At 33.3% G+C, this 14795-nt stretch overlaps 1 protein-coding gene across 1 annotated transcript; it reads right to left on the bottom strand.

Annotated features, from left to right (window-relative positions):
• Positions 1-2394: 2394 nt before the first annotated feature.
• LOC145053449 (beta-amyrin 28-monooxygenase-like) lies at positions 2395-4789 on the bottom strand. Its single transcript, XM_079001498.1, has 3 exons — positions 3804-4789; positions 3065-3252; positions 2395-2971 (listed from the first exon to the last, which is right to left on the bottom strand). Exons 1-3 carry the CDS (start codon positions 4732-4734, stop codon positions 2660-2662), a joined length of 1431 nt encoding a protein of 476 aa, XP_078857624.1. The 5' UTR covers positions 4735-4789; the 3' UTR covers positions 2395-2659.
• Between the last annotated feature and the right edge of the window lie 10006 nt (positions 4790-14795).

The raw sequence follows: 14795 nt of genomic DNA, 5'->3' as shown, positions 1-14795 counted from the left end.
ATGAATCTATATCTAAACGATAAATTGATGTTTGGTTAGGCATCTGAATGCCTTCCTCTTAATGATGAAAATGACAATTTTAACCCTATGAACCATCAAAAATCAGCAACAAAATTACCATGCAGAACATCAACAACATTTTTAGATTTCTAACCAAACACAAACAGATGTTTCTAGATTTTCAAGAAAACACAAACACAAGCACATTGTAATTTTTAGATTTTCAAAAATAGATCATCAAGAACGATAAAGAAATTGATTTCATACAAACTCAAATAGGGCAGCAAGAAAATATAGCAGAAAAATCGATTTCATACAATGTCAAAAAACACAACAAGAACTCAGACCAAACATCGATTCCATATACAAACCAAGCAGAAAGTTTTCTAGGGCTTGAAAAAACCGACCAAAAAGATTAGGCTGAAAAAATTGACCAAAAAGAAAAAGGCAGAAAATTTATCGATGAAAGGAGAAGCGGCGAGAATGGGAGGCGACGAAGGTGGATGAGCATCGACGATGTCGGAAGTTGGCAGGGTAAGGGGTCGGGGACTGAGGAGAGGGAGAATGAGGGAGGAGTTTTTGGCGACGTAGCAAGAGGGAGAAAGAAAAGGACGTCAGACATTTTTTTAGGGCAAGGGTATCTGTAGTCTTTTTTTTCATCCAAACTCCTAACCATCTCTTACTGAGTCAGACCATTTTTTGTTACAACTGACCGGTTAAGAGGGTAAAAATGTATCAACCAAACACTCTGAATTTGAACGATTCAAAGCCAGCCTCTTATTGGGATCATTAAGAGGCCAAACAAACAATCTCTTAGTTCGAGACAAACATCTCCATTTTAAGATAAGCTTTGTACTTTTTAATTGTTTTATATATATATATATATATATATATATATATATATATTTTAAAAGCATAATTATATCAATATTCAAAAACATAAATAGTAAACTATATGATTTTGAAAGTTTTATGTAAATTAATGAGAGGTTAGACAAAATATTGAATAATATATACATTAAATTAATCAGACACAAATTTTAATATAGAAATTGTTATATATCATAGTGTTTGAAACGATTATAATTTAGAACTTGAATCGTATAAGATTAGTTAGTATGGGTCGTCCACTGATGTGACCTGTCTCAACCATGTTGAGGAGATGGGGAAAACCATCCCACCTTCCACCTCGTTCACGAGTTAAACTTAACGAGAGAAAGAAAATTAAATGTGTGGAAATGAGAAGAAAATAATAGAAATCGGTGTTTCCGAGTTTTATTAAAGGATGGAAGTGGAAGGAAATGAGAGGATCACTTTTTCTCCTAACTTTCCTTCCGATTTGGGATGATTTGGAAAGAAAAAAATAAAATAATTCATTTTCCTTCCATATCTCTCCAACTCGGGAACACAAAAGAGAATTTTGTTTTTCTTTTCTTTCTCTTCTTTTCTCTCATTATGTGGATCTTCATTGAGATAGTGATGTTGAATACTTAAATAAGAATCCCCCCCCCCCCCCCCCCCCCCCCCTCTTTTTTTTCCCCTTCTTAATTTTAATAAACTTAAGCGGTTAAGCTCTCATTTTTTTTTCCTTTTTCCATATATATGTTTTTATCAAAACAATAAGAGTAGTTATACATAATAGCAAAGTTGTAAAAAATGTTCGACGTTAGTTAGTCGGTGGATTAGGGTCAAGGGATTAATCGGCTAGGTGGAGATTTATCGGAGGATTAATCGGGGACCATTAATTGCTAAATTGTTGAATTTTAAAAAATTAAATATGACTAATATCATATCAAAGTTTATAAATACCACTAATATGATAACAAATTAGGTTGATATGATTAATACAACACTAATCATCTCTCAAATAGTTTCCATTAAAATAAAACTTATTCAAAATTTAAAATTTTATCGTTTTGTAATGTTTCACTTATTATGTATGTGGGGATTAATCGCTAGGCGCCCTCTTATCTGTCTAGTAACGCATAGGGATTAATCGGAGATTAATCGAAACCTACATAATAGTAATAAATAATGCCGCAGTTGCTTGTCAACTAGTCCTCTCTCTTATTTTAGTAAATGAGAAAGTGTATTTTCTTACATGGTCTTTGGTGCGCAAAATAAATAAATAAATTCTTTCCAAAGAAATGAGTTTACAATAAATTACTTTTTGTTATAAAGGTTTTAGAATTCTTTCTTATAAAATTATGTAATTTATTTTTAAAATTATGGAAAAAATGAAAAATTAAATAAAATTATTAAAACTCAAAACAAAAGAAAAAAATAACATGAAAATTATTTTGGTGTGTGGTATGGTGACCATTTTCTAGAAAAAATTGTGTGGTGTAAGGATGTCATATGTGATGTGGGGTGGCAAAAAAATAAAAGATCGACCTACTATATCAGTCAGGCTAAATTACAACAGACATATGTTAGATCGATGGGAAAATGCTAGTATGCTACATAATTGGGAGGTTTGGACACGACTTCGTTAATATACTCAACCCCAGAAGAATTACATGAAGAAAATAAAAATTAAACATTACATACTATAGATTCATGAGAACTTACTTTTGAATTATTAATGATATCTCTTGTGTTATTAATTTTATTTAAGGTATACTTTTGCATTATCTTCATTTTTCTATAATGAAGAATTTCAATTTTTAGGTTTATGAGGATGCAGGTGAATCGGAAGTCCTTTGGCAACCTCAGGTTGAACTAGATTGAAAATAACATCCTCGTTCCGAATTACTTTCTTCAACTTGAATCTCCTCACAAGATGATGTATAAACACAAGTATTTCTAGTCGGGCAAATTCTTTTCCAGGACACAAATGAGCCCCTCCTCCAAATGGTACGTATGTATATGGTGTAATTGGCACTTTACTATCGAATCTTGATGGATCAAACTTTTTAGGTTCAGGAAAGAAATCAGGGTTTTTATGTGTCGAGTTTGTACTCCAATACAACTGCAATATATAGTAAACAACCATTTTTAAACAGTTAGAAACCTATTCACCAAGGAGTTAATTCGTGTTAAGTAATGAATCTTTGTAACTTACCTTCCAACCCTTTGGAATTGAATAGCCCTTGTATGTGAAATCCGAAATCGCTTCTCTAAAAGTACCTTGGGTTGGTGGAACTAATCTAAGAACTTCACATGCCACATTCCAAGAGTATTTCATCTTTGACAAATCCTCCCAATTTAACAATTCTGTTGATTTTTTATATTTTGCAATTTCTATTTGTTCTGCATTACCAAAAAGTAATATATAAACAATTAAAAATTCTTATTTCGATTATTTTAGTGGCCAAAATCCTTTTATCTAGTTGTAAAGTGTAAGCTATCAAAAACAACTTCATAAAAACTTTTTTAAATTCAAATATGCGTGTCATTAACTAAATTACATGTTTCTATCGGATAAAAATATAAATTAATAGAGAATTGAGTTTTTAATGTCAAACCTTGGAGTCATATATATGCAAATACATAAACAAATTCAATAAAGTTTCTAAAGCTACGATTTCCTCATCTAATATAGTTTTTACGTCGCATGCAATCTTTGTATCTATAGGTTCAAAACTCAATATCCATACCAAAAAAATCAATGTACGTAGAAAAAACGCTTAGAGAAATTCATAAAATAATGTTAACCTTTTATATGATCTGGTAGTTCATTTGAATTTGAAAAAGCATTCAGGAAAACAATATTGAATAAAGAACATAAACGAAGTATGCATCATATGCTTCATGTCTTGATGAAAAATAAAGTGATTCTTTTCCTTTATCAATTTCAATACCTTTGTAGACTCCCTCGTAAATCTCAGGCAATTCAGCGAGATACTTAACAATGAAAGTACACGTTGAGCTTGTACTGTCATAGCCACCGATCATTAACCCCATGATAGCGTCAGCAACTTCAGTCTCTTGCATTAATCTTCCATAGTCATCGCAAAGTAATAACGACAAAATATCTTGTGTAGGCGAAGCTTTCCCATCGGCCAAATCACTCTTCCTTTTCTTTACTATTGCAGTGAGTTCTTTATTGATGAAGGCGCCTGCATTTAATGCTCTCCGGAACAGTGTTCCCGGGAGGTTTAAGGGGATGGAGAAAAGCCCTGGAGCAAGTCTTTCGAACGGGACTGATAGTTTGTTGACCCATTCGGGTTCATCGACACCGAAGAAGATTTTGCATGCAACAAGAAAAGTGAAGTTTTTGGTGAGTTTATGAGTCAAAATCTGGCCGTTGCCTTCCCATCCTGTTTCAAAGTGTTTCTGTGCCACCATGTCCATAATTGGAACATATTCCCGTAGAGTTTCAGGCTTCAAAATGTTGCGAACTGTCTTCAGTACTGTCTGGTTGACTCCTTTCAGAGAAGGGATAATCTTCTTTACCGAAGCAGGCACCCAAAACTGAACAAGTTTTTTATCATTTGAGAACAAGAACTTGTTACCTTCGGGCCCACAGAACACTGCAGCATCCTCTAGCATCAGAGAGGTCCTGAAGACATGACGCGAGAATTTAGTCATGCGATCGACGATGAACTTTTCAGGGTGGCCCTTCCTACCGCAGGTGACAAACTCTATAGTTTCACCAATCACAGGCCACCCTCTTCCGCCAGGTGGGGGTTTTACATCTACATCCAACTTAGATTTAAAGAAACCAAAGCGAAGTGAGCATGAGAAGACGACCACAAATAGAGAAAGGAGAGAAGCATAGAAGATATCCATTATTGAACTTGTTGATTTCTCTTTTAGTTGGGTTTTTTACGAAGGTGACCTGAAGCAGTATATATAAAGAAGAGTTCATAAATGATGCATTCAAGGTCGTTTTACGCTATGTATGTAATTTCAATTTTTCAATAGTAGAGTGTTTTGTACATGTTTGGTACATGTTTGGAACAGAACTGGACCATGACCAGCCAGAACGTGAATTGATTTATTATGTAGGCCTTGCACACAATGGACCAATATATTAAAATTAGCATATTGTCCTTGATTATTACATATATTATATAGAATGTGTATAACGTTTAATCATAAAATCATAAAATAATAATAAATAAGACCAGTGGCGAATCCAGAATTAAAATTCAAGGGCGTTCAATTTAAATTATTTAAAAAATTAAACATGTTGATATTTTATGATTATCGGGTCGGGTTGTGAATAATATCATCTAATCCTACTTAGTAAATGAAAATACTTTTGATACTTGTCATCTTCTCTTTTATTTTGACAAATGTTATTTTCTATGTTTTTTAAAATTGTTATTTTCATTTGTTTTTTTATGAGGATTTTAATTTTCTTAAAATAAATTTCCAAAAAATTCTAATGGATATATATATATATATATATATATATATATATATATATATATATATATATATATATATATATATATATATAAGGTTATCATTCTATTAATTTGATAATAAATTCTCATAAATACTCCAAATGATTTGATTTCTATCATAAATACTTCAAAAGATTACATTTTTTTTCGAAATACATTATTTTATAAAATATTTAATGTTTATATATTCATATTAAATTTTTATCTACCCTAATAAATATGAATGATTTTGTCATAATACATCTTCTCCTTCATTTTAACACTTATCATTTTCTAGATTTTTTTTGAATTATTTAATATCCATTTGTCATTTTTTTAATTTTTTTTCTTTTTTTATCCAAATCTCACCTATTAAATGTCATCTCATATTATTTAATTTTATAAATATATTAATTAATATACATAATAACTTTCTATTTTTGAATCCCTCTTTCTATTAGTATATTAATTAATGTATATGTGTATTAATATAGATAATACATTCTATTTGTGAATTCATATTAATTAATTTTAGGGTTTAGGTCATTTTTGGTCATTTAACTTTTGGTTTTGTGCTCATTTGGTTACTTAACAATTTTTAAGTTTTAAAAGTTCATCAAACTTTTGACTTCGTGCTCATTTAGTCACTTAACTTTTAATTTGGTCACATTTAGTCACTTAATTTTTAGATTTGTGCTCATTTAGTCACCTAACTTTCAAAATTGTGCTCATTTAGTCACTAAACTTTTGGAAAAATTTAAAAGTTTAGTGACTAAATGAACAAAATTTTAAAAGTTAGGTGACTAAATGTGACAAAACCAAAAGTTAAGTGATTAAATAAGCACAAAGTCAAAAGTTTGATGACCTTTTAAAACTTAAAAAGAGTTAAGTGACCAAATGAGTACAAAACCAAAAGTTATGTGACCAAAAATGACCTAAACCTTTAATTTTATTAGTATAGATTAATTAGGACCAAATTACATAAATAGTCTATGCGGTTTACCAAAAGGTCACAAACTCAATTATTACTTATTTTTTTATGAACATGGTCTTTGTGGTTACCAAAACTTTTTTTAATAAACCTGTGCAAAACATGAGTTTTACACCTAGTATATGTATAATACTGAATTTAACTCTAACAAGTTTCTTACAATTGTTCATGAAAATTTTATATGGATATGAAAATTGTCTGTAAAAAAATAGTTGCCAATTTATTTTGATATTGCTCGAATGTCATTGACATGTTATAAGTAAAATTGTTCTAAACATTTTAATTTTGATTATAAATATAAGTATAACTAAATACTAAATTATAATATCCTAATTATATAATACTTTATAACTGAAAAAAATTTAAAATAGAAAATATAATAACAAGCTCTCTAGTTGATAGCAGACATCTAGAGAGAGAAAATGGTAAAACCTTTGAAAGAAAAGCTATGGGAGGAAGTGGAGACTCGATCATCTCCAACAGGTCGCGAAAAATCGAAAATTGAGAGAAGGTGGTGGAAGAAATAGGGATGGACCGGTGGAGGCAGAGAAGAAATGATGAGCACAATGACAACAACAAAAGAATAGGGATGGACCGGCGGAGAGTAGTGGAACACGACGGCGACACTATTGAAAAATATTATATAAACTTTGTTTTTTAGGGCTTATCTTTTCTTCTTTTTCATCATCAATTTTGAGTTTATCTTCATAAGATTTTATCCTTCCAATGCAATACTTTCAAGGTCAGAGTATGTCACAACTAGGAATTTTGATGCTTTGTAACAACAACAATGATAACAATTGTGAACCAAAAAAATGTGAAAGCATGTATGATGCTTATTCAATAACAACAAAACTTCCATCAACAATTTATATTAGCACTGCAAACAGTCAACAAAGAATTGGAAACCCTAGAAATCCTGGTTTAAGTCCATTTTGGACTAGGACTTCCCTATTGGTCCTAATGGGCCAATATGTATCCAATTTGATTATTTTGGGCTTAGAACTCTTATATGGGCTCTAATTGGACCCATTTTCATTTATTTTAACATTTTGGGCCATAATGGGCCTAGAATGAAATAAAATATCCTAATGGACCTTATTGGGCCATAACAAATTTAATTAGCCCTAAAGGGGCCATAAAACTCATACTTGATGAATATTAGGCCGTGAATTTCTCAAAAAGGGCCAATGGGCCGAAAACCATCAAACTGGGCCCATAATAGGGATTTAAACACAAAAGGGCCCAAAATTCTATTCTTTCTACCCTCTTTCTCGGCCCAAGAGGAAATAAAAAAAAATAGAAAACTCATGAAATAAGGAGGCTTAGCCACCTCCTTATTACACCATGGACTTCCAAGCAACATCTCATACCTCCATGCAAGCTTGTATGATCCAACATGCATCAAGGCCTTTTTCTCTCTCTCCTTTCTACTCTCGGCTGAAGATACCCACACATACACCCATTTCCTTCATCTTTTGCAAACAAAACTCTCTCTAGAAAAGTTATTTCTTCTTCATCAAAAATTTTGAGATTTAGGAGCTTTCAAGTAGGATTTTCCCTACGAGTCATCATCTAAGGTAAGTTGATGCTTAAATCCATGATCTAACTACTTCATTTCATAAAAAATCTCCTCTTAATCTATTCAAATTCGTGATCTTGCCTCTTAGAACTCATCTAAGCCAAAGATCCTCCAAGAAGCTTACTAGGCCGAGAATAACATCAAACTTCTTCCATTTTTCTTCAAAACCATGATCAACTAGAAAAGGTGAGTTCATACCCATCTCTTTTTGGTTTTTACAAGTTTTATGGGGGAGAATACAAGTAAAATGTGTAGATCTATGTATATATGTATGCTATGTATGATTTCATATATGTATGTGTGAATTTATGTGCTTTATGTGTTGATTATTTAAACAAAAAGGAAAGAAATCACGAGATCTATGACATAAGAAGGAAAACAAACATGATCTAAGGTATTCTACACTAAACAAGTCAAGAAAAATACCCTCTAAGATTTAAAATCGACATATTGTAATAAAACCAATTTTTAGGCTTAAATTGTCAAATAAACAAAAGTTGGGTTAAAATTGCCATTCACGGTTTTCTTAGGGATCAGAAGAGTCAAAACAGTTACAATAAATTTTTTTATGAATATTTTGCTCTTCAAAGGACTTGAAATGTAAATTGTACCTTAAAGGGCCAATTTTTGGACTTTTCGGCCCACTAAGCCCAAAATTGCGAAAAACATGATTTCCAAGGGGCTGAAATGATAAATTTCTCAAAACAGGTGATAAAAAGTTAAACAAGACTATTTCAAGGGTTAAAATGCTTTTCTTTTCCAAAAAGGATCAAAAATGTAAAGTTTTTGGATTATGGGCCAAAATTGTAAAAGTTGTAAAAGTTTGGGCTTTAACCGAAAAACACTTTTCTGGAAGGGATGAAACTGCCAAAGAATATGTTTTGAGCTAAAAATATCAATTGAGTAAGTCTATAGGTCAAATGTGTCAAGAATATGATTTAAGAGCTTAAAATGTCTTTTTTTTGTATAAAGGACTAAAATTGTTATTTTTATTAAAGAAGGGCTAAAAAGGGGTCAAAGCAACATTTTAAACCAATTATTTTATTTGTAAGATATTTGAGTCAAAAATAAAGTTACAACTCATGAAAATAGAGAGATGAACATACGTATAATCCAAATATTGTTATAAACAAATCGACCGGTCTCGTGTCGATACAAAAATAACAATCGTCCAATCAAACCTTCCAACAATTATACAATTCCTAAAACAAGTAAACAATCAAAACTTTAGGCTTGAAAGTCCAATCATGTTTGTTGGGCCTTTGTGACCCATTAACATGATTTTGGACCCAAGGAATAATAGTAAATGTTATTGGGTCTTCTACGACCCAATTTCATATTTAAGGGACCCTGAATGGCTTTTAAGTGCTATTGGGCCTTATTGACCCATTAGTACTACTAGTAAGGTCCAAGTAAACAAATACAGGTCGATAATCAATAGTAATCAAAGTCAATTGAGATTTAGTGAGTAATAACGGGTGGCACCAACGTGTGTCGTTCATAGTCTGTAGTTATAATCAAAGTCTCCTGGAGGGAGAGCAAGAATTTGTGTATAGATCTATACGGGGGTGACTCCCCCACACCTCAGTTGTTCGCTATAGTTAGACTCGACCAGTATAGGGTGACAAAATCTTAAGATCAATTCCGGCGTTCACCAGAGTGCTAAGACAGACGAACTAGTCATTATCATGCATGGTTATAACAACTTACATAAATAAATCCAATATAAATCAAGTAATCAAGGAAAGTCAAAATCATTCACGTGATGGGATAACAATTCGAACCGTTATATGATATTTTTATTTTCGGAAAACATAGGGTTTTCCAGGGAAGTTCAACATTTTTCACTGGTACTTTTAATACAAAGTTTTTCAATTATACACGTTTTGAAATCATCATGCATATGTTTACGGATCTTCACACTTTTTATAAACAATGGTCTTTTCAGAAAATATCGGATTTTCTGGGTTGTTTTCGTTCAAACTACACAAAACATTTTCATATCAAACCTGCTTATCAACTCACCAACATTCCATATGTTGACCGTTTTCAAAATAACTTGTATTCTCAGGTAACAGGTAAGCTGAGGAGTAGTACTAAATATGTTAGGGTATTGTACTTTTGAAAACTATCAAACATTTTATGAATGCATTTGTAATGTTAAAACAATGTACTTGATGTGAACAATGTCAGTTGTAATATATTGATGCATGGTGATGTTTATGTTATGATTCATGTATATTCATTGTGATGATATTCAATTTAAGTCACGCGAGCCCTCAGACGTTTCCGCCGTCTGGTTCGGGGGTGTGACAAAGTATTTCTCAATAGAGGCTACAATTGGCAAATACTGCTTTGGAACGGAATTTAGAAACTTTCAAACAATCACTTCTTTATCAAGACATGGACCAAGACTATAAACTTCTCAGCTATACCACTTATCTTTCCCGAAAAGACATTGATTCTCTCGTCATCTTTCATCTTTAGCAACTCCAACTCACCCCTTAATGTTTGCAACCTTGCCTATTTCACCAGTTCAATACCTAAGTATCGAATCTTAATGGAGTCCTAAACATCTTGCACATCCTTGTATTTAGTAACCTGCAAAAGAACATCTTCTAGGAGAGTGGGATAAACTATAGCTTTTGTAGTATAGTTCCTTTTCTCGTCCTCATATTCTCCGAGTATCGTCTTTCAAAGGCAATGTGCTCTCAACACAGTTGCAACCAAGATTGACCATGAAGTCTAGTTTGTTTCTGTTAATTTAGGACACTGGAGTGTGATACTCCTTTGCACACGAACCGTTGATGCACCTGCATTTGCTGTCATTTGATGCAAAACTTTCGAGTTTCTATGCCGGTCTTGCTAGGAATCTTCGGTCCTTTCTTTCTTTCTTAGCTGACCCTATCGTCTTTGGTCACCTATGTTGGTCTAGGATTAGTCGTTGGTCCTTACTGCAACTTAACAATCTTCTCTTATGTCGGTCTACGATCTCTTTACACCGAAATTTCATTTTTGGCTGGTCTCTTCGGTCTTTGTTTCTCCTGCTATGACTCTCATGACACCTTTTTCTCTTCTACTCGAGCTTCAACCTGGGAGCTGTAATGCGAAATGTTGGAACAGGCCCTCAAGTTTACACACTATACTGCAACAACAAACAGTGTAAAACAATACTTGGTGTGTGATTTTTTAGGAAGGAAAATAGAGGAAAAAATAAGAATTTTTTGTGGGTTATCTTATCACACCGTCGGCTCGGTGGCAAAAACACCGAGTGACATGACTTTCAGAATCGTTGGCTTATGGAAGAGGCATTAATGTTCAGTTTGATGGGTTTTAGGCATAACAAAACAAACTTAAACTCTTAAGTGTGCTTGCAAACTAAAACAAGATCTAAGTTTTCCCTATTGAACGAATAACTTATTGTTATTGTAGTAAATAATAATTAATCCTTGACTTGTAGAAGCTTTGGAAGCAAGCACTACAAATATCGTGCCTCTAGTAGTTCACACCCAACCTAGCAAGAAGGAGATTATAGAGATAGGAGAGAGGAGAGCAAAATTTTGGATATTCCTTGGAATAATAGTGTGGCCGAAAATGCTAGGGGTAAGGCTCCTTATATAGTGCAAGTTGAAAACCTTAGATAAGCCCAAAACCAATATAATAATATTATCTTGAATTGGTAATTATCTAGCTTCCTAATTATCCTTTAAGGATAATTCTAAACACCCTAAAGGCCTTTAGAAACCGTCTACCCTATGTGTGGAAGGTTATGGTGTAACGTCCCAATTTTTAGAAAGTCTTGAAACTTTTAATTTCATAAACATCATCCATAGGAAGTAAAAAGATCCCAATACATATCCATAATACTTTAAATTCAGAGTACAAAAAGCTAATTGTGAAAACACTGGAGAATGCACGCCATGTCATTAAGCTGGGCCCTTTCCCTAATCAACAAAAGTACCTAAACATCCAATAAAACTATAAGCACAAGCTTAGTAAGTTTCCCAATCACACAAATTATATAATCACATAATGTGATGCTCATACATATACATACAAGGTTGTCATGGACTCCCTCCATGATCTTCAATAGGATGCCATGGGTACCCCCATGGTCTTAAATCCTCATGCCATGGGCTCCCCCCATGGTCTTTCAAATGCCATGGGATCCTCCCATGTTCTTCACATAAACCCATAGAGAACCCAAATAATAAATCATTACACATTTCAATACTAATCATCTCATACCAATTAATAGGTCGGTCGTCGTGTCTTCGACCCATGAGTGTGGTGAGAAGGCTCGCCTCAACTAAATGAGTACATGAACCAATCTAGTCATCAAAGTTACCCAACATTCACCCACCCCTTTAATCACCTTGATGATTTTGACCCATTTTATTTATCATAGCAAAGTCAGTTCTTCTTCTTGGATCAAGTTTGCTTCTTTGTGTCTTTTTCTTAACACTTTGTGCACTGATAGCTAAGTTCCCAAGATCTCTACAATCATAACACCGAATTCAAATTTGGTCACCTTGATTTTTTCCTCCTCCTCGGCCTCTTCCACTGCTTTCATGGTTCCTTCCATGACCTCTTCCGCGTCCACTACTTTCATCATGCCTTTGTTCACTTGCTATCAAGAGTTGATCACTCTCTTCTTCTTTTTCATCATCGATTTTGAGTTTATCTTCATAGGATTTTATCCATCCAATGAAATACTTTCAAGGTCATAGTATTGCTCAATAGAGGCTACAATTGGTAAATACTGCTATGGAACAGAATTTAGAAACTTTCTAACAATCATTTCTTCATCAAGACATGGACCAAGATGTGACAACCGGAAATTTTCTATGGCTTTGAAAGCTCAGTCAACTCAACTCGGTGTCAGAATCATTCTTGCTATCACTTAGCGCAATTTAGAGTATGTTTTAGCGTTTTGAGCCTAGTACACTTAAGGGATAAGTGTAGGGGGTTCATCTGTTGAAGCTACAATACAATGATCAAGCCTAAATCACCAGGACCATGAGTTCACGGCCACCACACTGGATTTTACAGCCGTAAACTCCATGTGGGCCGTAAACTCATGCTATATGTTCAAGTGTTGGCCATTTCTTTCCTTCCTTGGCCGATCTTCCCTCATTCGCTCTCAAATAATATCCCGATCTTCACCTTAGATCTTCAAAACTAGTAAGTATTCTTCCTTGACTTGTTGATACACCTCTTAATCTAGCATCCTCTCATGATTTTATCTATAAAAATCATGTTTTCATAGATCTTCAAGTTTCACCAAGAACACACACTAGTGTTCTTGGCCAAAGCCGAACAACGAAACCCCTATCCTTCATATCGATGCCACTACATTCCAATCCGCAGTAACAGCTGCAGTGGCAGCTGTCCTTGCAAGCCTCAGCGCTAACAACAGAAGCAAGGCTGGCAAGGGGGTTGAAAATTCCGATCATTGTATCGATCCGGGAAGCCAACAAATGATAATAGTCACAGAGTTGCAAAGCTGTAAAACCCAGAACGACTGAAACATTCGTGGGCGAAGGACGTCATGTAAAGTATCACAACAGTACAAAGTAGTAAACAAGCAACAACATCATCCAATGCATTAATAATAAAATTTTAATACATGTGTATTCTTTTATAGAATAAGACATGAAAATAAGTAATCAAAATAAAAGACGATTCTTGACTGCTCCGTATTCTCAAAACCTGGTCATCGTACCTGTCTACTGGTGACCTGAGAATACAAGCTATTTTGAAAGCGTAGATCAACATAAAGCTGGTGAATTCATAAGCATTTTAGTGCCATTAATTTGTAAAACTGTAAAGAAAAGATTTGTAAATGTTCAATGAAAAAGTTTGTATAAGTATGAAAACCCTAGAAAATCCCATATTTCCTACTAGTATAAAAAGTAGTCTTCTACCAAGACCTGACTGTTTTGAAGGTTTGCTTCTCTGTATGATTGAAGGTTTTTCCCATGTATAACTATTATTATCAAAATATAGTCTACCTCATCATTTATGTGAATGTGTCACAAGATAAAAGTAATAGGGAAAATTATATAATCAATGAAATTGTATCCTTTTGTCTAGGATAAACACAGCGTGGAAACTCGCCGAACAGTACAACCGAGGACATATGTCGATATGCGGTTTCCCATTGTAGCTAACATTTGGGTGTAGGACAGTCAGTCCCGTGTAGTATGTAGTAGTATCTCTTCATATAGTATGTATTAGTATTTCTTCATATATTATGTAATAGTATCTCTTCATATAGCATGTAGTATATTTGTATAGACTCATGAATGAACTGACTCTTGTATGTTCCCTTTGTACTAGGAATAGCAAGTAGTATCTCCTAAACTATAGCTATTATACTTTACTAGTAATGTTGTTTGAAATTTCCAAGTATGATTATACACCTTTGCTACACAAAAGTGTTGGAATTGAAGTCACAGCTTTCCTATCAATACATACATATATATATATATATATATATATATATATATATATATACTACATAAGTGTATAGATATGATTTTTAACAATACATAAGTTGAAAAGAGGTTTTGTAATACATTTAAAGGGTTTGAAACAATAAATAATACTGACTTGATGTCCGTTTATAAGACGATTTAAAAGTAGTTTGTTTGATAAAACAGTTTTAATGTATAGCAAATCCATATGTTTGATAGTTATTAATCACATGTGATTGATATAATAACTATGATATTCAATTTGTATCCCCCCATAAAAGCATTTAGAAGCATTTAAAAGGTTGGTTAAAGGGGTATGAACTCACCTGTAGTGAGTGGTTCGGAGGAAAGTGCTTGATAGGATGCTAAGTGTCAAGTGAAGACTTGAACACAATGCACGAATCCTA

This window comes from Lactuca serriola, chromosome 5 (genome assembly GCF_051521515.1).
Source record: "Lactuca serriola cultivar US96UC23 chromosome 5, Lser_US96UC23_V15, whole genome shotgun sequence".
Taxonomy (NCBI): Eukaryota; Viridiplantae; Streptophyta; class Magnoliopsida; order Asterales; family Asteraceae; genus Lactuca; species Lactuca serriola.
Note: the sequence above shows the minus strand (reverse complement) of the source record. Positions and strands in the feature narration are given on the sequence as shown.